At 36.3% G+C, this 21,307-nt stretch overlaps 4 protein-coding genes across 11 annotated transcripts; 3 read left to right on the forward strand and 1 right to left on the reverse strand.

The window, feature by feature from the left end:
• The first annotated feature begins 9,470 nt into the window (after nucleotides 1-9,470).
• On the forward strand, nucleotides 9,471-11,732 carry LOC104790019 (uncharacterized). 2 transcript variants are annotated; one of them, XM_010515707.3, is made up of 5 exons: nucleotides 9,471-9,872; nucleotides 10,298-10,575; nucleotides 10,663-10,899; nucleotides 11,003-11,220; nucleotides 11,304-11,732. In XM_010515707.3, exons 2-5 carry the CDS (start codon nucleotides 10,318-10,320, stop codon nucleotides 11,563-11,565), a joined length of 975 nt encoding a protein of 324 aa, XP_010514009.1. In that variant the 5' UTR covers nucleotides 9,471-9,872; nucleotides 10,298-10,317; the 3' UTR covers nucleotides 11,566-11,732. The 2 variants fall into 2 exon arrangements, with proteins under 2 accessions (XP_010514009.1, XP_010514010.1); XM_010515708.3 differs by having other exon boundaries at nucleotides 9,502-9,840.
• Nucleotides 11,733-13,201: 1,469 nt separating this feature from the next.
• LOC104790021 (glutathione S-transferase Z1) lies at nucleotides 13,202-16,499 on the forward strand. Of its 2 annotated transcripts, none has more exons than XM_087455671.1 (10): nucleotides 13,202-14,346; nucleotides 14,436-14,523; nucleotides 14,634-14,690; nucleotides 14,873-14,958; nucleotides 15,074-15,145; nucleotides 15,296-15,349; nucleotides 15,435-15,510; nucleotides 15,779-15,840; nucleotides 15,954-16,013; nucleotides 16,222-16,499. In XM_087455671.1, exons 1-10 carry the CDS (start codon nucleotides 14,344-14,346, stop codon nucleotides 16,324-16,326), a joined length of 663 nt encoding a protein of 220 aa, XP_087311797.1. In that variant the 5' UTR covers nucleotides 13,202-14,343; the 3' UTR covers nucleotides 16,327-16,499. The 2 variants fall into 2 exon arrangements, with proteins under 2 accessions (XP_087311797.1, XP_087311796.1); XM_087455670.1 differs by having other exon boundaries at nucleotides 14,126-14,346; nucleotides 14,852-14,958.
• On the reverse strand, nucleotides 16,391-17,607 carry LOC104790020 (cinnamoyl-CoA reductase 1-like). Its single transcript, XM_010515709.3, has 2 exons — nucleotides 17,121-17,607; nucleotides 16,391-17,007 (listed from the first exon to the last, which is right to left on the reverse strand). The coding sequence occupies exons 1-2, from the start codon at nucleotides 17,583-17,585 to the stop codon at nucleotides 16,516-16,518; spliced, it is 957 nt and encodes a 318-aa protein (XP_010514011.1). The 5' UTR covers nucleotides 17,586-17,607; the 3' UTR covers nucleotides 16,391-16,515.
• On the forward strand, nucleotides 17,133-20,888 carry LOC104790022 (uncharacterized). Of its 6 annotated transcripts, none has more exons than XR_015560238.1 (11): nucleotides 17,133-17,983; nucleotides 18,268-18,339; nucleotides 18,434-18,558; nucleotides 18,679-18,842; nucleotides 18,928-18,997; nucleotides 19,091-19,145; nucleotides 19,260-19,343; nucleotides 19,422-19,460; nucleotides 19,540-19,586; nucleotides 19,680-19,892; nucleotides 20,319-20,888. XR_015560238.1 is itself a non-coding variant. In XM_010515712.3 (10 exons), exons 1-10 carry the CDS (start codon nucleotides 17,825-17,827, stop codon nucleotides 19,786-19,788), a joined length of 924 nt encoding a protein of 307 aa, XP_010514014.1. In that variant the 5' UTR covers nucleotides 17,133-17,824; the 3' UTR covers nucleotides 19,789-20,095. The 6 variants fall into 6 exon arrangements, 2 of the variants coding, with proteins under 2 accessions (XP_010514014.1, XP_087311795.1); XR_015560237.1 differs by having other exon boundaries at nucleotides 20,322-20,888; XR_015560240.1 differs by having other exon boundaries at nucleotides 17,746-17,983; nucleotides 18,668-18,842.
• The last annotated feature ends 419 nt before the right edge of the window (nucleotides 20,889-21,307 follow it).

Consider the following 21,307-nt stretch of genomic DNA (forward strand, 5'->3'; position numbering starts at 1 on the left):
TGTGGTAAATTGACTTAACTATTTTGGGAAATATGTATTCTTGTATGTTTATCCTAAATTATACCCCAAGTAAGAGTCCATCATCAATGTCGTCCAAACATATGAAATGATATTTTATACTTATTATCTTTCCTTTGGTGCATGTATGTAGCATAAGATCTCTTGCTTTATGAATGTATTTTGTCTTTGCGTCATGCTCTAAAACTCTTGGTGATTGGCTCAAACATACAAAATAACATTCTCGAATTGTGCATCAAAGACTGATGATTATTGTCCTAGCATTCTACCAAGTATACTCATTGCTTGATTTTCTTACAATACAAATTGTAAATATTTGTGTTATGGCACTAGTGTCTATCTTCAGTCACTTAATCTTACAACTTGATGGAGCGTAGAACTCCATTGAATCACTAGTGTATCCATTTAGAAAGTGCAACGAATCTTAGTTTGATTTCTCTGTTAGTTATTTTTTTGTTTAATAATACAATTCTGTAGTTATCATGTCTACTAAATGGATTTATGCTTTCTTAATCACTTCCCTGTTTCTTACTATTCTAGAACATTATAAGAGTTTGTTAGATTAATAAAATATGTCTAGTGAACATAGTTCTTGTACTAGCATCACAATCTTCATCTTCTTGTCTTCGTTACTGTGTAGCGAAATTCAAAAAAAAAGAAGAACATACTTCTTGCATTTTGGTTGGTTGTCCAATTTTCTTTTGATCATTCTTTTCTTTGGATGATACCATCTTGAATTCTGCTTCATGGTTTTTTGCATAGTTAATTAAAGAGTGGTAAAGTCTTTCTTAGGAATATTTATTCTTGTATGTTTATCCTAAATTTATACTCAATTAAGGGTCAATATTTGGTTATGCATTGCATATAGAGGATAAGACATGACTTGAATCGTTTGTTTAAAGAATTCGAACCTATAACTTGAATACTATTAAACTAACTATTGTATACGATATCAAACTAGTTTCTCAAATATAAACAGAGGTATATTCGTAATATTTGGAGACTAGGAGGGGTGGGCAAAACATGATGAATTATATATATATATACCATAATTAAAGGTAAAAATCATAATATAGCATAATTTTATAAAAAATATTTTAAAAAGAGTATAAAATATTAATTTATAAAAAGTATAAAGATATCAATCAAGCTAAGATTTCATTGCACTATAATTATAATTTAAAATTCAACTGTAATTATAGAGAATTAGAGCATCTCCAATGGCAATATAATTTATTTGAGTTTAATTTTCTTATTTATCTAAATTTTAAGTGATGAATAAAATTGAATCAATTATGTTAAGATAAGTGGCATATGGGGGTTCTTAAATATTAACAAATAACCTCTCCTCACTCTCTTTCCTTTTTATTGATTAATTTTTATTATTTTAATGTTAAGAAGCTCCCTGCATTTAGAGATATTGAAAATAGAAATTAACTGTTAGCAATTAACAAATACAAAATTCACTTAGTATACTAAAAAAATCATTAAAAATTAGTTTTGGTATAACTAAATGAAATATGTTAAGATTAGATTATATATGAATGAGCGAATAGCGTTATGGAAAGCGATGGACCAACCTCATCATACTAGTCTTTTTTTTCTTTATGGATGTACTTTTTTCTTTTGGTCATCCATGCTTTCATTCAATTATAGTGGATACAAAAATTCAATTTTTTGTTTCTTTTCACTTCCCAAATTCCGAAAAAAAAAAAAAACAGAGCAAAAAAATGAAGAACCAAATGCTCTGTTTTCACCACTTTGTTCATAGCTAATCTTTCTTCACCTCAGTCCACCACCACTGTTTTTTTGATAAACCTGAAACCTGCGGTAATATCCCGTTAGACCATGAAAATGTTGAGTTATTTGAAGTTTTATTGAGTCTTGTTTGCACGAGTCTAGAAATAAGAGACTTGGTCTCACTAGTTTGAATTGATCTGTTTCTATTTGCGGTTTTCTAGTTTAGTTGAAGTCGTGTCCCTATTTCACATTATGTTTCAGTTATTTTGCTTCAGTATTTGTATTAGCTATAAAAGGCATTGGAAGTCTCTTAATAAAGTAGATCATTCAGTGCAAACTTGTGTTTTCTTTGAGTCTAAAACTACATTTGGTATCAGAGCAAAACACAAATCAAGTGATCGAAAGAGAGAGAGAGAGAGAGAGAGAGAGAGAGAGAGAGAGAGATGAGTGAGGATAAGACACTTACCAAAATTCCTCACTTTGATGGTCATTACGACCACTGGAGTGAATTGATGTAGAATCTCCTGCGAGCAAAAGGGTTATGGAGTCTCGTAGAAGAGGGTTATAGTGAAGCAGAGGAGGGAGCCGAGGTGACTGCAGCGCAGCAGAAACAACTCGAAGATCTCAAGATGAAAGATCATCAGGTGAAACATTATCTGTTTCAGGCCTTAGATCGGGTGGTGTTTGAGTAGATCCTGGATCGAAAAACATCTAAGATCGTTTGGGATTCGATGAAGAGGAAGTTTGGAGGCAATGAAAGAGTGAAGAGATCTCTGCTCCAAACGTTAAGGAGATAGTTTGAGGTGCTAGCTATGAAGTCGAATGAGAGCATTGATGACTACTTTGGAAGGGTCATGGCGGTCTCAAACAAGATGAGGAGCAATGGTGAAGAGATGTCAGACTCGAAGATCGTTGAGAAGATTCTTCGTACCCTGACCGACAAATTCACATATGTGGTGGTGTCAATTGAAGAATCCAAAGACACAAGGAAGCTCACCATTGATGAACTGCAAAGTTCTTTATCTGTGCATCAAAAGAAGTTTAAGAAGAGTGCTTATGAAGAGGAAGATCAAGCACTCAACGTCAATGTACGAGGAAGAGGTGGTGGTTCGTACAGAGGACGTGGTAGGGGCAGAGGACGTCCATTCAACAAAGCAGTGATCGAATGCTATCAATGTCACAAATTGGGACATTTTCAATTTGAGTGTCCAAATGGAGGTAATGCAGCTCACTTTGCAGAACTGGAAGAAGATGAGGTAGTCATGTTGATGGCATATGTGGAGCTTCAAGAAAAACAAAGAGGTGATGTCTGGTTTGTCGACTCGGGGTGTTCAAACCACATGTGTGGAGATCGAGCCATGTTCTGCAGCTTGGACATTGCTTTCTCTCACAATGTCAAGCTTGGAGACAACCACAAACTGCAGGTTAGTGGGAAGGGTGCAGTAAAAATCACACTTAAGGGGATAAGCTATGTGTTGAATGATGTTTACTATGTTCTTGAGCTGAAAAACAACCTGCTAAGTGTTGGCCAACTGCAAGAAAAGGGGCTAGATGTGCTGTTCAAAGGAGGAGATAAGAAGACCTGCATCATATTTCACCCCACAAGAGGAAAAATTGTAGAATCAGTCATGAGCACAAATCGGATGATTGTGTTGCTTGGTGATAAAAATGGTACATCAACGGAGGAACGGTGTCTTCAAGTTGATACTTCTGACAAAGTAGAGTTGTGGCATCATCGTTACGGACATCTCAGCTACAAGGGGATCCTCACGTTAAACAGTAAGGAGATGGTCACTGGGTTACCAAGCATTGGGCATATGAAGGTCACTTGTGAAGCGTGTGTTAAAAGGAAAACAGCATCGTGTCACCTTTCCAAAACAGAGCAAATGGACATCAACCGAGAAGCTACAACTTATTCACTCTGACTTGTGTGGTCCGATCACTCCACCATCCAACACACTGAAGAGGTACTTAATAAGCTTCATTGATGATTTTTCACGCAAAACTTGGATATATTTTGTGCGAGAGAAATCCGAGGCTTTTCATCAATTCAAGTTGTTTAAGGCATTTGTGGAGAAGCAATCTGGCAGTTTTATTAAGTGTTTGAGAACAGATAGAGGAGGTGAGTACAACTCTGTGGAGTTCAATGAGTATTGCAAGGAGCATGGAATCAAGAGACAGCTGACCACTGCTTACACTCCACAGAAAAACGGCATTGTTGAGTGCAAAAACCGAACCATTATGAATATGGTGAGAGCTATTATGTCAGAAAAGGAGCTACCAAAGAGCTTCTGGCCATATGCAGTCCAATGGGCAAATCATGTTCTGAATCGATCTCCCACAACGATCGTGAAAGACATGACACCGGAAGAAGCATGGAGTGGAAACAAGCCGTCTGTTGAGCACTTTAAGAGTGTCAAATGCGTCATGGTAGGCTACAACAGCGAATCAAAAGCTTGGAAGTTGTTTGATCCAGTAGAAAAGAAAGCTCACATCAGCAGGGATGTGATCTTTGAGGAAGAAAAGAAGTGGGATTGGGATGTCAGTTACTCTGCCGAACAGAACATGGAGCTTGAGTGGGAAGAAGATTATGAGTGTGATGAAAATGAAAACGAAGAGGAAGAGGTAGAGTCAGAAGAAGTATAAGGAGATGAAGAGGGAGATCAGAATCAGAATGAGGTTCCCAATCTTTCTCAACCAGAAGCCACAACATCAACAGTGGGAAGAACAAGAAGACCACCAGCTTGGGCTGCTGATTACACCTCTGGGGAAGAGCTCTCGGATACAGAAGAAGAGGTAAACATGGCAAGAGTAGAGTCTGAAACTCTGGCTTATTTGGTTATTTCAGATCCTACAACCTTTCAGGAGGCTGTTCAATATGTAAGATGGAAAGAAGCAATGGATGCAGAAATAAGCTCAATCAAGAGAAATCACACTTGGTCTTTGGTGGTGCTTCTAGACGGATGCAAAGCCATTGGTGTGAAGTGGATCTACAAGACCAAACTAAATGAGCTAGGGGAGGTCGACAAGTTCAAAGCTCGTCTTGTGGTGAAAGGCTATGCTCAAGAGTATGATATTGATTACATGAAGGTGTTTGCACAAGTGGCAAGAATGGACACAGTAAGAATGATCATCGCTTTGGCAGCACAACGAGGTTGGGGAATATATCAGTTGGATGTAAAATCGGCTTTCTTACATGGTGAACTACTTGAAGATGTTTTTGTGCAGCAGCCTCAAAGATACGAAGTAACTGGGAAGAAGCATATGGTCTACAAGCTGCACAAAGCTCTTTACGGACTGAAACAAGCACCAAGAGCTTGGTTCAGTCGTATTGAAGCATATTTTATCAAAGAAGGCTTCGAGAGCAGCTCTAGTGAACAGAGCCTTTTGTTAAACGCAAGAAAGGTAAAATTCTGATTGTTAGCATTTATGTTGATGATTTGCTGTTCACTGGGGATGATGAAGAGCTGCTAGTTGAGTTCAAGCAATCGATGAAGAAAGAGTTTGATATGACCGATTTGGGGAAGATGAGATATTTTCTGGGCATTGAAGTGATACAGAAGGATGATGGTATCTTCATCTGCCATAGGAAATATGTTGCAGAAGTGATAGAGAGGTTTGGGATGCAGAACTATAATCCGGTTAGCATTCCAATAGTTCCTGGTCAGAAGATTGGTCGTGACTTAGGTGGAAAAGGTGTTGATTCGACTTTGTACAAACAGATGGTGGGAAGTTTGATGTATTTAACTGCAACAAGGCCTGATCTGATGTACGTAGTGAGTCTCATCAGTCGATTCATGGCAAGTCCTACTCAACTTCATTTTGCTGTTGTGAAGAGAATCATGCGTTATCTGATTGGTACAGTGGAGTACGGGATTTGGTACAAGAGGGAAGGATTCACAGGTTTTATTGGGTACACTGACAGTGATTACGCGAGAGATGCAGAGGATAGCAGAAGTACTTCAGGATACATATTTTTGATGAGTGGAGGAGCTGTTGCCTGGTCTTCTCGAAAGCAACCTATTGTGACTATGTCTTCCACTGAGGCAGAGTATGTTGCAGCAGCAAACTGTGCTTGTCAAGCTGTTTGGATGGAAAGAATTATTAAGGAGATTGGTTTCGAGCAGGATAGTGAAATGGTGTTGCTATGTGATAATACCTCCACCATTAAGTTGTCTAAGAATGCAGTTATGCAGGGGAGAGCCAAGCACATCAGGGTTCGTTATCATTTTCTCAGGAAATTAACCAAGGAGGGAGTCATCAAGCTTGTTCATTGTGATACGAAGGAGCAGCTAGCTGATACCATGACAAAGCCTTTGAATTTGGCGACTTTTCAGTGGATCTGAGTAGCGTTTGGAATGGGCATTGTGAACTGATCGCTTGAGAAGGTTCAGTTCAAGGGAGGGATTGTTGAGTTATTTGAAGTTTTATTGAGTCTTGTTTGCACGAGTCTAGAAATAAGAGACTTGGTCTCACTAGTTTGAATTGGTATGTTTCTGTTTGCGGTTTTCTAGCTTAGTTGAAGTCGTGTCCCTGTTTCACGTTCTGTTTCAGTTATTTTGCTTCAGTACTTGTATTAGCTATAAAAGGCATTGGAAGTCTCTTAATAAAGTAGATCATTCAGTGCAAACTTGTGTTTTTTTTGAGTCTAAAACTACAGAAAACCTCTCAACTGCTTACAATTTCAAATTCAATTCTTTTGGTGGTAACAGCACCAATCTATTATCATTCCACGGAGACTGCGTATGATCCGAATATCTCAGAAGCCATTGCATTCACACGAGACAACGTCCCTTTCTCTCACGGCCGAGTCATTTTTCACCATTCCAATCTAACGCTACATCTCTTTACCCTTTCAGAACCTCTTTTACTTTCTCCATTACTCATAAAACAAACCCTGGTCTACGCCACGGCCTCGCGTTCATCGTCGTACCCGCTATTAACCAACACGACGATTCCGGTTTAGATTATCTCAGCCTCGTGAACCAAACCAGCAACAGTAATCCTAAGAACCATCTATTTGCTGTCGAGTTTGATCTTTGATGTCTTTCAGGACAAGAACCTCGGTGACATGAACGATAACCATGTCGGAATGGATATTAATTCGGTTGAGTCGGTGGTTTCCGTCAAATCCAGTTATTGGGTTATGACAAGAAACGGTTGGTTGTTTAAGGATTTGAAGTTGAATGGTGGATATAGGTACAAAAAAGGTTTGGATTGAGTACAAACAAGGTTTGGATTGAGTACAAACAACAATTACAAAGTCATCTCCGTTACCATTGGTTTAGCGTATTTGGAGAAACCGAACCGGCCTTTGATCGAAGCAAAATTCGAACTTTCCAATGTGGTTCACGAGATAATTTATATCGGTTTCGCCAGTTCGATTGGCCGTGGTGTCCAGGCGTCCAGCGTCATGAGATTTGGGACTGGGTTTCCAGAACTGAAATACCGGTTTGGTTTGGTTCGAAATCATCGGTTTTGTTTCTGGTTTATATTATCTGTTGTGAATTCAGCTTTGTGATCGTTGATGTGAAAATAAATGTTCATTTTATGGTTTTGGAACATTTATTTTGAAGACATGAACATTCATTTAGTACTTTCAAGAAATTATCCAATATGTTTATATTATCCTTGATTTGGTATATCTTAATTTTCTATGCTAGCCGTTTAGTACTTTCAACTAATAATATCTAATTGTATGACTAACTAAGTGGACATTGGATAGTATCAAGAAAAAAACAATTATAACATAAAAGGTTTTGAAGAACAAAACAAAACAAAAAAACGCTAATTTAAAATGTCAATAAAATTTTACTATAATTGAATAGCTTAATGGTAATTCATCCATATCATCCGGTTGTTATTTTTACAAAGCTTGTCTTCGAATTCCATGTGGGAGACTAAAGATAGGTGGTAAACTAGACCACTTTTGCCTTATGTACAAAAATGAAATAACCTCCAAACACAAACAAGCAAAGTCAAGAATAACTGTTTGTTTGGAGGATACATATTGGTACTAACGGTGTTCTTCATCCAACCAAGAAGATGTGATCCATCATTCAGTATATGTTCAACCCATACCCATTGAGTCCGTCACACCACCCAACAACAACAACTCCACCATCCCGCACCATCCTACCGGTAGAGTACCACTCATCTCTCAGTCCACCAATTTAATTTGCCAAAACCTTTTTTCAGTCATTCATATGACGGATGTATATTAACGGTTAGAGTTCGTTTTCCTCTGTTTCAGGGAGTTAGTATTGAAACCATCAAGCCAAAGGCAAACATATGTTGTGTCCACCAGTTTCCGTCAGACTCAGGTCGGTCTTTAGCATTTGGTTCAGCAGATCACAAAGCTTACTACTACGATCTAAGGAACCCCAAGCTTCCTCTTTGCAGAATGGTTGGTCAACAACAAGACAGATTAAAATTTCTTATTATTATATTTTTGGAAATTTTGAACATCTGTTTAACTGTAGCAGCAGCATCCAATGTTGTAATGATATATATAGTTTTGAGTTTTGGTAAATTGTTGGTTTGTTAAAACCGAGATTCATATTTTGTTGTTTAGTTACCGAGATCTCTAATCATTGTTTGGTTTAAACTACCGATCACAAAAGTTAGATTTATACAACTAATGGAATTGTTTTGTTTGCTTGATTTATTTGGTCGTAGTTTGCTGTTGCAAAATGAGTTGAAGGACCAAGCAATTAATTCCTAAAAAGATAGTTAAACTAGCATTATTATGTTTTATATACTGTATATAGTAATTTTGCCTCTTTAGCCTCACATTTCTTAGGCGTTGAATGATAATTGTTAGAAAGCGGATTTCAAAAACTTTTTTTTTTTGAAAAGTTGGCTCATTTACCAATCACACATTTACATGTAATTTGTGTTATTGAAAAAAAAATATTGTCAGCTACACCAAATATATATCAACATATGATCACATACATAGTAAATGTTTTATTAACTACATTAACTATTATTTTTACATAAAAACATACTTACATACATAGTAAATAAACATGAGTTATGTGTACAACAGCATAACCATCCAAATTTGTTGCTTTGTTTGCCATAATCTAGCGTTGACTGATGTTGATCAGTATTCACGGCATTGACAAAATTAAAAATATATATATATATATATATATATATTGTTTTTTTGTAAACAGCGGAAGATAAAAAAAATTATACAACTTTACTTAAAGATTATATAATAAAGTTTTACAACAAAATAATATAACAAATATACATTTTCCTTTTGTAAATTCAAAAGTTGGTTTTTTTTTCTAGATAAATTTTTAACATATATGTTTGATTATTTATTATTCTTTTCATTACTATATTTCAAATGACATAATCTCCAACCTTTGAATTTACAAAAGAAAAAATATAGATTTTTTAAAGGAAAATGTATATTCTGTTATAATACCAAAATTTATAACAAAATTTACCACAAATAAATTGTTTTGGTAAAATTTTAATTTTATTATTATTTGTAACTTGTTTTTGTATTACCAAACTTATATAACCAAACATACCACACATTTTGTTTGGTATGTAATTTTTAACATTTTATGTTGTGTATTATTTTGTGCTTAGGATTCGTTGGTTAAGGATTTGGTTAGGAAGATAATAATATCCAAACTCCAAACTAACAAACCAAATTAGTATTAAAAAAGGTCAAGTCAGGTATGCATTATATAGGATCAACGGGTGGGAATATTATTCTTTGTAAAATTTTTATAATATAGTCTGACTCGTTATTCCAGAAAATGAGAAAAGTAAAGCTTAAGCTGACAAATACCAAAAAAAAAATATATATATATAAAGAATGAAAAAAGTAAAAGCAAGGAAAATCAAAACTCTTATCTCTGTATTTGAATTTCAATTTCTAAAAAAGAATTAAACAAAACACAAAACACGCTTCATTGTTTAGAGAGAAGCAAACGGCACTAAAACCTGAGAGAAACGAAGAACGTGAATCCGCCGCAACAACCCTTCCCCCACTTTTTCCGACGGCGTACTAGTTTTCCTCCGCCGTCGTTTACCACCACGAAAAGCTTGATTTAGGTTTGCTGCGTGGTGTGTGTGTGATTGATTTCGTGAGATTCGTTAAACCCTAGCTCTACTTTTATAAATCCTTGTTTTGATTGAGAGATCTAAGTGATTTTGATTACTCTACTGCTGTTCTTCGATTGTTTGGTTTTAAGATAGATAGATTTTGATTTTGATTTTGATTTTGATTTGTTTTCCCCTTTTAGCCGTAATCGGAAATTTCTATGTTTGGAGAGTTTTGTAATTAGCTTTACTTCTTTGTTATCGTTTCCTTGTAAGTATCTTTGAAGTTGCTTAAGCTTAGCATCTTTGCCTTCTCCAGTCTCTATTGATGTCGTCTTCTAGGGTTTGTGATCCGTTTTTGGTTGGTCTCATGTTATAGCACAGTGCTTGTTCTTGTTTTGATGGCTTACGAATAGTGATTTTGTGTCTCTGATATTGAATTTGGGTGTTCAATTCTTGTTGGATGCAGTTTTAAGGCTGTGAACACTGATGTCAAACCCATTGAAAGAGTCAAGAGAGGATATTATTACAGATTCTGTTGTTGGTCATATGAGGGAAGATAATGAGTATGTTCGGCTTGTTGTGGCTCATGAAGCTGCTGCTGCTGAAACCGTGTTGTCTCTATCTCAATCGGAGGTGCGGAGTCAGAAATTCATGTGGTGGGTGAAAGCTTTGGGGATATTTGCTGTTACTCTCTTGCTTACGTTTGTTTTTGGCAAATGGGGAGTTCCGTTTGTGTTCCAAAAGGTACTTTCTTTTGCTCAAAACTCAAGTTTCCGTGACATGTCACAAACTCTGCTCTCTGGATTGTAATGGTTTGTTTCTAATTTGAAGGTTCTTATTCCAATTTTGCAATGGGAAGCAACTGCATTTGGCCGTCCTACGCTCGCTATTGTCCTTGTTGTTTCCCTGGCTTTGTTTCCTGTGTTCTTGATTCCTTCTGGTCCTTCCATGTGGTTAGCTGGGATGATTTTTGGTTATGGTCTGGGTTTTGTTATTATCATGGTTGGTACCACCATTGGCATGGTTCTTCCTTACCTAATCGGGCTAATCTTCCGTGATCGCCTCCATGTACGAAGAATCCTTTACTTATCTTTTCTTTTTCAAGTCTTGTGATGATTTCTTACAAGATCACTAACTTGTAGATATGATATTTGTTATTACCAAAATGCAGCAATGGTTAAAAAGGTGGCCTCGTCAAGCTGCTGTACTTAGACTAGCTGCTGAAGGAAGCTGGTTCCATCAATTTAGAGTTGTGGCAATCTTTCGGGTTTCCCCATTTCCTTACACGATTTTCAACTACGCAATTGTCGTGACAAGCATGAGATTCTGGCCTTACTTCTTCGGATCCATAGCAGGAATGGTACCAGAAGCATTCATCTACATTTACAGGTCAGTCTTTACTCTTCCTGGACTTAAACAGCTGATAAATCACAAACTCGAAATCCTAATTTAAAAACTGGATTCATATGCAGTGGTCGGTTGATCAGAACATTCGCGGATGTGCAATACGGACATCAACGCTTGACAACAGTGGAGATAGTGTACAACGTAATCTCCTTGATCATTGCGGTTGTGACCACTGTTGCTTTCACTGTGTACGCTAAAAGAGCATTGAGAGAAATTCAAAACACAGAGGCTAATGAAGATGAAGTAGTTCCAGTAAGTAAACAGGCGAGATATGAGATGAAGAATGTTGCTCAACAAGAAGAAGATGATAATCGGCGTTTACCTTAACCGGATTACGTTGACAAGAAGCTATGATAGGTTTTAAGAGTAAATAACAAAAGGGGTAAAAAAAAGATGTCTGATTGTAGTAGGAAAAGACTAGTCAAGATTGGGATTATATTAGTGTTTGACTGATTCCAATGATTGAAATAAATAAAACAAGCATTTAGGTTTAATAGTGCGTATGAAAATCTGGTTGCTCTATGCGATCTAGTAGTGTATTTTAAGTCTTTTACTGTTGACAAGGTTAGTGATCTTGTAAGTAATCATCAAATGACATGAAAAAAGATTTGTTCATCTCGTAAGCAATCATCAAAAACAAATTTACAATCCACATTTGTTTTTAGAAGTACTTAAACACAAGATGTTATAAAATAATAATCAAATTGTATATCCTAAGGAACATGCAAACTAGGGAAACGGTATACGAGACAAAACGATATCAATAAATTTGGATATTTATTTCAATATTCACTATAAGAATTGTATTTATTCAATTTTTAAAATTCAGTAATATTCTTATTATCTTAGAGATACATAAAATACTTCTATGCTTTTAATCTATATATTTTGAAAAAAAACTATACATATATTTAACAAAACATAAAATTTTGTGAAGAAAAAAAAAATGCTAAATCTAATTGATGTAGAAGAAAACATTGTATATTTGCATCACTAAAAATGGTAAATTTAAATATCAAAATCAAAATGGTAACTTCTAAACATCCATTGCTACATGGTTTGCTAGGTTAGTCACTTTGACGTCTACCTTTCTTACAACTTATTTAAAACCAATTGTTTTGAAAATTTACTAAAGTAAACTATCAAATTTCCAAACAAATAAAATATATATCTTACAACAATTAAACTATTCTCTAAAATCATACATAAATTCAGTATCGTTGGATGTTTGTTTTTAGCTTTACCCATGTAAATGTAATGGATTTTACCAATATGTGAATTTTGGTTGCATTAAACAAAACACATGCAATTCATTTCCAATATCATTTGGGTAATAATAACAGTTTCAATATCATCGATGATAAAAATATCCACTTTTTTCATATGCATAATTTTCTGCCTTCAAATATTTATATGATATTTGTTGCGTAATTCACAATAATCCCTATTGAGCATAATCAACTAGAAGATATGATTTTGTATTTTCTTATTAGACTTAAACTTATATGATTGTGTTCTCTTTGTACAATTATTTATCTACCATTAGTTTAACAAATGATTTTTGAAGGGAGATGCCTTGGAAGTTGGAAGACTTAAATTTTTTTTTTATCTACACAAAATAAGTTTAACTGCCTTGAAAGTATTAGATGTTACATTCGTTTCAGTAGATTACAGCCTGATATTTTAACACTTCTCACAGCTTCCAATCTCAAATTTAAGTCATCTAGGGAACTCATGCCAACATCTATCAGGACAAGACCAACCAATCGTAGAAAAAGATCCAGTTTTTCATCAGTTCCTACTACAGGTTGAAATTTGCATCCTTTGATTTCTAGATAGGTCAAAGAAGGGAAATAGTATTTAGTGTCGGTTGCCAACTCCTTTTTTTTTTTTTTTTGAACAAACAAGGCTTTCTTTTATTCATCAGACAAAATAAATAGGATTACAAAGTTTGAGAGTTTTCAAAGCTAAAGCTGAATAGTAAACATAAGCGACAAACTGAAAGATAGGTAAATCAATAGTCATGGCCAAGAGGTGTTGGAGATTTGAGTAAAGCATCAAACCGCAAGTGAGCTCAAGGTGCTTCGACGCCACATTCACAAGCAAGGTGGAGATGTGGTTGATGGTCCTTATCAAATTGACATTGGGACGTTGAATGGGTTTCCATAGTCGAGAGACACAATGGTTTATTTGGCTCATTGGCAAGGAAGAGGGTGGTAGAGGGATTGAAGTTGGGAATGGCTTTCTTGAGGAAGTTTTGATAACCACATTTCTATGAGATATGGTCATAATGCCGATATTCTTCAGACTTTGCTAGAGGAGATCATAAATCCTAGCTTTTTTGATTTGTTCTTGATAGCATTCAGGCCATAAAGATGATAATTTTGGTTTTTTCCAGGGTTGTCGTCAACACAGAGCTCCTGTCCAACTGCGACCAAACAACCAGCTTGGTGAGGGGACCTAGATCCGAAGAGCAGAGAGATAATAAAATTGACTTCAAGGGACGCATGTGGCAAGGACGAAACACAAGGTGAGGGAGGCGAATTGGAGTCTCAGATTTTGCATTTGGGGCTGGTAACTCGTGAGAATCACCTCACTGGGAGAAACCACCGGAAGAGACAGAGGGAGGTGGAGGGGATGAAGCTGAAGCATGGCCGGATTTATTGAGCGTAAATTTGGTGAACCTCCGAAACGTTCACCGTTGAAACAGACAAAAAGTGGACTTAGGTAGAAGAGGGGAACACGAGGATGCCGGAGCAGTTTCCCGACGACATTGATTTGATTCGACGCCGCCGAGGGTTGAAGTCTTTGAGGTTCGTGCCAGAGAGAGCGGCTAGGGCAAACGTCTCACTGTCTTTTTTAAAAAAAATCGGTTGCCAACTCCTCTAACACAATACGTATAAGTTGTTCCAATGCTCTAAACTTTGAGACGCTAAAAGACAAATATGATAATTTTGTTTTTTTCCAGGGTTGTCGTCTCCGAATTCGCCACTTCTTCTTCTTCGCTATACACAATACAAATCTCAAAATGACCCACAACGACTCTGTTATCAACTCTTTACAGGAGAATCTGCTTAGAACAACAATTCCTTCCTACGAGATTTCATGGTTGAATATCAAATCTCTTTCTATCTAATTTTTAAAATCGTCTCCGCTCAATTTCCCCCGTAACTTTTTTTTTTTACCGATTTGATCAGGCGAATTCCGGCGCAGAGAAGTTGAAGCTCTACTCTTACTGGAGAAGCTCGTGTGCTCATCGCGTCCGTATCGCCCTCGCTTTAAAAGGTCTCCTCTATGATTTTGCTGTCGCTTTCTAGTCAATTTTGTGAACGGAACAAGAGTCTTGTTTATACTATTTGATTCTGAAATTTGGATTCTTGTTTGATTGCTTTTAGGGCTTGATTATGAGTATATACCAGTGAATTTGCTCAAAGGGAATCAGTTCGATCCAGGTTCGTAGTTTTCCAGTTTTTTTTACTTGCTTTTGATTCGGATTTCGAGGTTATAGTGAACTTGATTGATGAACTAGATGAGAATGTGTAGTAGAATGAGAGGTAATTGATTATGAGCCATTTAAAAGCATCTACTGATGATTGGTTTCTTATGTTAAAAGTTTATCGTTTTGATCTTCAAGATTTCAAGAAGATCAATCCAATGGGTACTGTACCAGCTCTTGTTGATGGAGATGTTGTCATTAACGATTCTTTTGCCATTATAATGGTCAGTAATACAGACTTAGAGGTCTTTTTTATCTTCTTGTGGTTTTTTGGATTGAAAGAAACATTTCATCATTCTTGATTTATGTGTGTTTTTTTTTTTTTTAATTTACTGACAGTATCTGGATGAGAAATATCCTGAGCCACCTCTGTTACCTCGTGACCTCCACAAACGGGCGGTTAATTTCCAGGTATTTTGATCCTTTGTCTTCTGTTACTTCGATTAAGCCTTTTCTTAAGTCCTGTTTTTGTTAAATGCGTAGCTGTGTTGTTATAAGCAATACCAACTTTATTTTTCCTGCTTTCCACACTGACGCATTTTTTTGTTCTATATATTTCAGGCGATGAGTATTGTCTTGTCTGGCATACAGCCTCATCAAAATCTGGCTGTTATTGTAAGGACATGCGGTTGATGTCTATTTATTAGATTCTACTGTTGGAATAGAGTAAATTTCGTTACTTCATTTTCCTCATTTACAGAGGTATATCGAGGAAAAGATAAACACTGAGGAGAAAACTGCTTGGGTTAATAATGCTATCACCAAAGGGTTCACATGTATGTGATCTCTAATCTATCATTATCTATTCTTTTATTGGCATAAGTTATAAGATACAGAAACGTAATCAAGTACCAGTACAATCTTGTAAGTAGTTGATATACTGTGGTAGAAGAGCGTGAAAGTCTTACTTGTTTCTCAGTTATTTATGTTTTATGCTTGGTAATACGAAGTTGTACCATTCACCTCTTTGATGTTACTGTTATTATTTTCTGCCTTATAAAGGTTCATACTGATCTATGTAATTATGTCTCATTTCTCTTTCAGCTCTTGAGAAGCTGTTGGTGAGTTGTGCTGGGAAACATGCCACCGGTGATGAAATTCACCTGGTATACTGCTCTAAATCTCTCTGGACTGTGATTCTTTTGTCACTTTAGAATACTACCCTTATTATAAAGCAGTACGTAGACAAGTGTTAAAGCCATGAAACATTGTTTTGCAGGCTGATCTCTTTCTAGCACCACAGATCCATGGAGCAATCAACAGATTCCAGATTAACATGGTACTTTTCCTTCTTTAAACTATGTTTCTGATACCTAAATTTGTTTCAGGTCTAGGTTGTAGTATATCCTCAAATGCCTTGAATCCTTGATCAGTTTTGCGGTAGCATGAATCATATGATACAAAGATAGTCCTATTGTAGTAACATGGTACTTTTGCGGTTTTAATTTCTACAATTTGGTCAAACGCATTCGTATGGATTTCCACAGGAACCGTACCCGACTCTTGCAAAGTGTTACGAGTCATACAATGATCTTCCTGCTTTTCAAAATGCTGTCCCAGAGAAGCAGCCAGATGCTCCTTCCACCAACTGATTCTGCGAACCGTAAGCTGCTCTCAGCTCAATAGTCAATAATACCTCGCAGTCAACAACAACAATGATGATAATAATTACTTGTATTCATATTATCGTATATGTATCATAGTACTTCTTAGTTCCTCTACTTGTATTATACAATAAAGGTCTTAAGAGTTTGACATTTGCAAAGATAACTAGTACATTCTCAGAGGAACCCTTTGTCTCTAAGACTCTGGACCGTCTCCTTAACCGCATCTTCCACAGCAGTAAAAAACAGCCCGAGCTCAATCAATCTCTTAGCCGCGTCATCACAAGACGTAAGCCCGGGTTGAGTCTCTTTATCAAACTTGTGAATAGAAAACTCAGGAAAGAGCTTGGACACGAGAGCAGCAAACTCACTGAACTGATAAATCCCATTAGTGCATAGAAACCGACCAGAAGCTTCAGGTTCTTCGAACAGCATCACTTGACCTTTAGCCACGTCTCTCACGTGCACCACACCGAGCCAGTAATGCTCTTGCGTCTCGGTGGAGCCTTGTAAAAGCTGTAGCAAAACGGCACAGCTTGCGTTTAGGTTCGGTTGCAGAAGTGGTCCGAGACATGTTGATGGATGGATTGTCACAATGTTGATTCCATGCTTCTCCGAAAATTCCCAAGCTGCTTTCTCAGCTAATGTCTTCGAAACTGGATACCATTTCTAAAATCGAAATCATATACACAAATTGTTACAAATATAATATTAATTAAATTTATAAATAAAATAATCACAAACCAATTTAAAAATAATATTTAAACCAAAATTTAACGGACCTGCATCGACTTGCAAAAATCGAGATCGGTCCACGAGGACTCATCGACGGGAACTCTTTCCGGCCAATTAGGGTTAGGAACCAAGGCGGAGATAGATGACGTGATCACCACGCGTCTGACATTAAACCTCTTAGCAGCTTCCAACACATTGATCGTTCCCTTAACCGCCGGTTCGACCAGCTCCTTCTCTGGATCTACCGGTGGATCCAACGTACAAGGTGACGCCACGTGGAACACTCCACTACATCCATCGATAGCTCTGGAGATTGCGTCGGAGTCTAAGAGATCCGCTTCGAAGATCTCGATCTTAGAATCCGATCCGGGTAGTTTCAGGAGATGATTCGGGTCGGATCCTGGGTAAATCGAAGCGTGGATTTTGGTATAACCTTTCTCAATCAACGTTTGGATTATCCAAGATCCGATGAAACCATTAGCTCCGGTCACACACACTGTCTCTTTCGCCATTGATGATCGTAAAAGCTCACAAAGATTTGATTTTTCTCTCTCTCTCTTTAACTATAAAAATTGGGTTTTTAACTGTTGTTGCAGTAAAAAAGGATCCTTTTTTTTTGTTAACTTGAAATAAAAATTTGATTTTTTTTTTTCTTTCTTGAAGATAGAAGAAACATAACGTTGACATGATATTATCCACTAGTTGAGCTATATAGACTTTTTTCGTGACGAATGAAAACACTAGTCAATAGATGAAAACCGCCGGAGCACCGCCGCATAGAGGTGGTTCCTCCTCCTGCTCCTCCGCTTACTTTTACCGGTCTTCTTCATCTTGCTCCTCCGATAGCTGTAGAGTTTTGGTGGTGAAGATGGGAGGAAAAAGCAAGAAACCTCAATCTTCTTCTTTTAAGGTCCATACACGATACACATTTTATTGTAAAGGTTTCCTCTTTGAGAACTAAATGAGAATTCCAGAGAATTTTAATGGAATTTGATTAATTTGGGTCCCTTTTATGATGTATATATATTGGTGTTATGGTATGGATATGATGAGCATTTTGTAGTCATTGATTTGATCAATAATGTTGATAGATTTGGTTGAATTCTGAAATTCTCAGATTGGAGTTTATGGATATGGTGAATGTTCATTGAGCATTTTGCAAACCATTGATTTGATTATGGTTTTTGATAGCAGGATTCAGAGCCAGAACCACCGAGAATCAAATCCAACGTTAAGCATAACTTGCAGCTTCTCAAGTTATGGAAGGCATGTAGTAGTGTCATATTTTTGTCTAACCATTAGTATTCAAGGATTTGTCTAAATTCTAATATTTGGAATTGTATGATATATATATGTGTAGGAGTTTCAGAGCAGAAGATCTGGCACGGCTAAGCCAGCGACTAGTTACAGGAAGAAGAAAGCAGAGAAAGACGAGTTACCGGATGATAACGAGCTCTACCGTGATCCTACAAATACGCTATACTAGTAATTACTCACTATGTATTAAGTTTCTCATTTTACCATCTTCAAGTTGTTTGGAGAATGATTTTTGAGGTTTGAAATTTCTAAGGAATGTTTTGTTATTCCCTGAAAGCGGTTTTACAGCACGAACCAGGGTCTATTGGACGACGCAGTTCCTGTTTTGCTTGTTGATGGTTATAATGTGTGTGGATATTGGATGAAGCTAAAGAAACATTTCATGAATGGAAGGCTTGACGTTGCTCGGCAGAAGTTAGTTGATGAACTTGTGTCCTTTAGTATGGTGAAAGGTACGAACTTTCTAAGAATTTACATTTGGTTTCATCTACGGCTCATTTTGGCTAATGCGACAATTTGATTTTTAATTTGTTGTAGAGGTCAAGGTAGTGGTTGTCTTTGATGCTCTCATGTCTGGTCTCCCTACTCACAAGGAAGACTTTGCAGGGTATAGTCATTTGGCCTTTTTCCGTCTTAATAGTTTTCTTCAGAAATCCTTCTTTACTTTAAAAACTCAATAAGGTTTCTCCTTTTTGGCCAGTGTTGATGTGATTTTTTCAGGAGAAACTTGCGCTGACTCTTGGATTGAAAAAGAGGCAAGGAAGAAATTATCTCTTTACCCCATAGGGTTCAAAGTTCAAACAGAAGGGTTTTTTTTTGAATCATTGTCCATGTTTCTTCATTTCTGATAAGATTCATGAAATTGATAGGTGGTTGCTTTGAGAGAAGATGGATGCCCCAAGGTTTGGGTTGTAACATCTGATGTTTGTCAACAACAAGCTGCTCATGGAGCGGTATTTCCCATCATAACGATGTTATACAATCGTTATGCTCAGATCTTGTTATTGATTTTGGTGACTAATTCTTGACAGGGAGCTTATATTTGGAGTAGCAAGGCACTGGTTTCTGAGGTATGATCACCAAATCGATTGCCTTTTTGTATATTTGTGATTTGAGTTTCATGTGATCTTGTGAAATATCATATTGTAGATCAAATCAATGCATAAGGAGGTTGAGAGAATGATGCAAGAAACAAGGTACATTGGATTGTTTTTGCGTTTTTAAATTCTGTGCTTGGAGCTAACCAGAACAAAAACTGAGAAAATTCTGACTACTTTTTTTAATTACAGGTCCACATCTTTCCAAGGGAGATTGCTGAAACACAATCTTGATTCTGAAGTAGTCGATGCTCTTAAAGATCTAAGAGACAAATTATCAGATAACGAAACAAAGAGATGACCAAGATCAATCCAGATTATAACTAGGCACAAAACTAAATTACTTGATGAAAAGAAGGTTGAAAGATTTCAGGAAGCAACATGGTTCACTTGGATGCCTACAAGGTATTGAAGCCATAGATAGTGGCTTAGTTTGTTTCCCTAAATCTTGGATGTTCAAACGAAGAATCCAAAACCATTTCACAGCTTGAAAAATTATATAAAGCAGTTCAATATGTCTAAGCTCATGTGGAAAATGCCTAATTTGTCAGCAGAGATGATTATATATTGGGCACTTCATTGGAATAAAGTTTTGTTGTGGTCCAAAATAGTGTGTTTACCACATTATATTTACTCCCATTTGAGATCTTGAAGAGTATAATACCTGCAGCTTATCATCTGAAGCTACTTCACAATTTTAATATTCAACTCTTATCTTTCACGTTTCTCATTACATTGTTTTAATGGTTCTGTTTGAGAAAAGGGTTTTGTGAGTTGGTTGCTTGTTGTTGAATGAAGTCTTCTCATATTGTCTTCTGCAACTGTGGACAGCAGGATTTATTTCTCTGTGATGAAGAAAAAGCTGAGAAAATTGGTTGGGAATTTGATCAAACTCATGGAGATTCAAGTTTAAAGAGAAGTCGCAGATTAGAGAGTATTTAGCGGGCTTGAAAAAGAGTTGTGAGTTGGATACAACTGATAAGCTACAAAAGAGTATAGTTCAGGAGAAAGAGACATATTGTAGCTGAGAAGTGAGAAGAGTGTACAAGGCACATGAGTTTAGCTGGAGGTGGTTTAAAAGAAGTGACAAACTTGTAACATAAAGGAAGTTTTGGCTTGAGAGGATCTATAAATAGAGGAGGGAGAATAAGAAATGGGGCATGTGATTTGTGAGAGTGACCAGTCGACATTAGACAGAGTGTGGAGGATAGATTCGGAAGAATGCAAAAATTCTAGACTCAAAAATTGTTCTTTGAGTCTTATTATGGGATGTTCTCGATACTTGTTGAGGTACTTGTTATTGAATTGTTTACAAAGTATTGAGCATAAGCGGTAAAAATTGTTACATTTTGTCAATTATCTTTGGATAAGCAAGCAATAATACGAAAATTTGTATTCAAAGCAATGGTATGAATTGGTAAACACTTTACAAAAGCAGTATAAATATACAGTTTTAAAATTTACCAATCATACAAAGACTATGTACAATGGAGGTGTTGAATAGTCAATTCAATTGTTCAATTCATACAATGAATATGTTGAAAAATACAAATAAAATCTATGTGGATTAAATTATGTGAATTTTTTAACATGTTGAATAAACAAATGTTGGGACCAAAGACACATGATACATTATTATTGGCTGCTAAAGTTCTTTATACTTTTAATTTCATCCTAACTATTTGACATTATTTATTTTATAGTAATCAAATTTTTATTTTATTTTGCTTTACATCAAAATTTATTATTTTCATATTTATAAATAGGTACTGGTTTTATTTCATTTGAACATATTAAAATAAATGGAGCAAGGTGTTGAA

The sequence above is a fragment of the Camelina sativa genome, chromosome 6 (genome assembly GCF_030686135.1).
Source record: "Camelina sativa cultivar CO46 ecotype springtype chromosome 6, ASM3068613v1".
Taxonomy (NCBI): domain Eukaryota; kingdom Viridiplantae; phylum Streptophyta; class Magnoliopsida; order Brassicales; family Brassicaceae; genus Camelina; species Camelina sativa.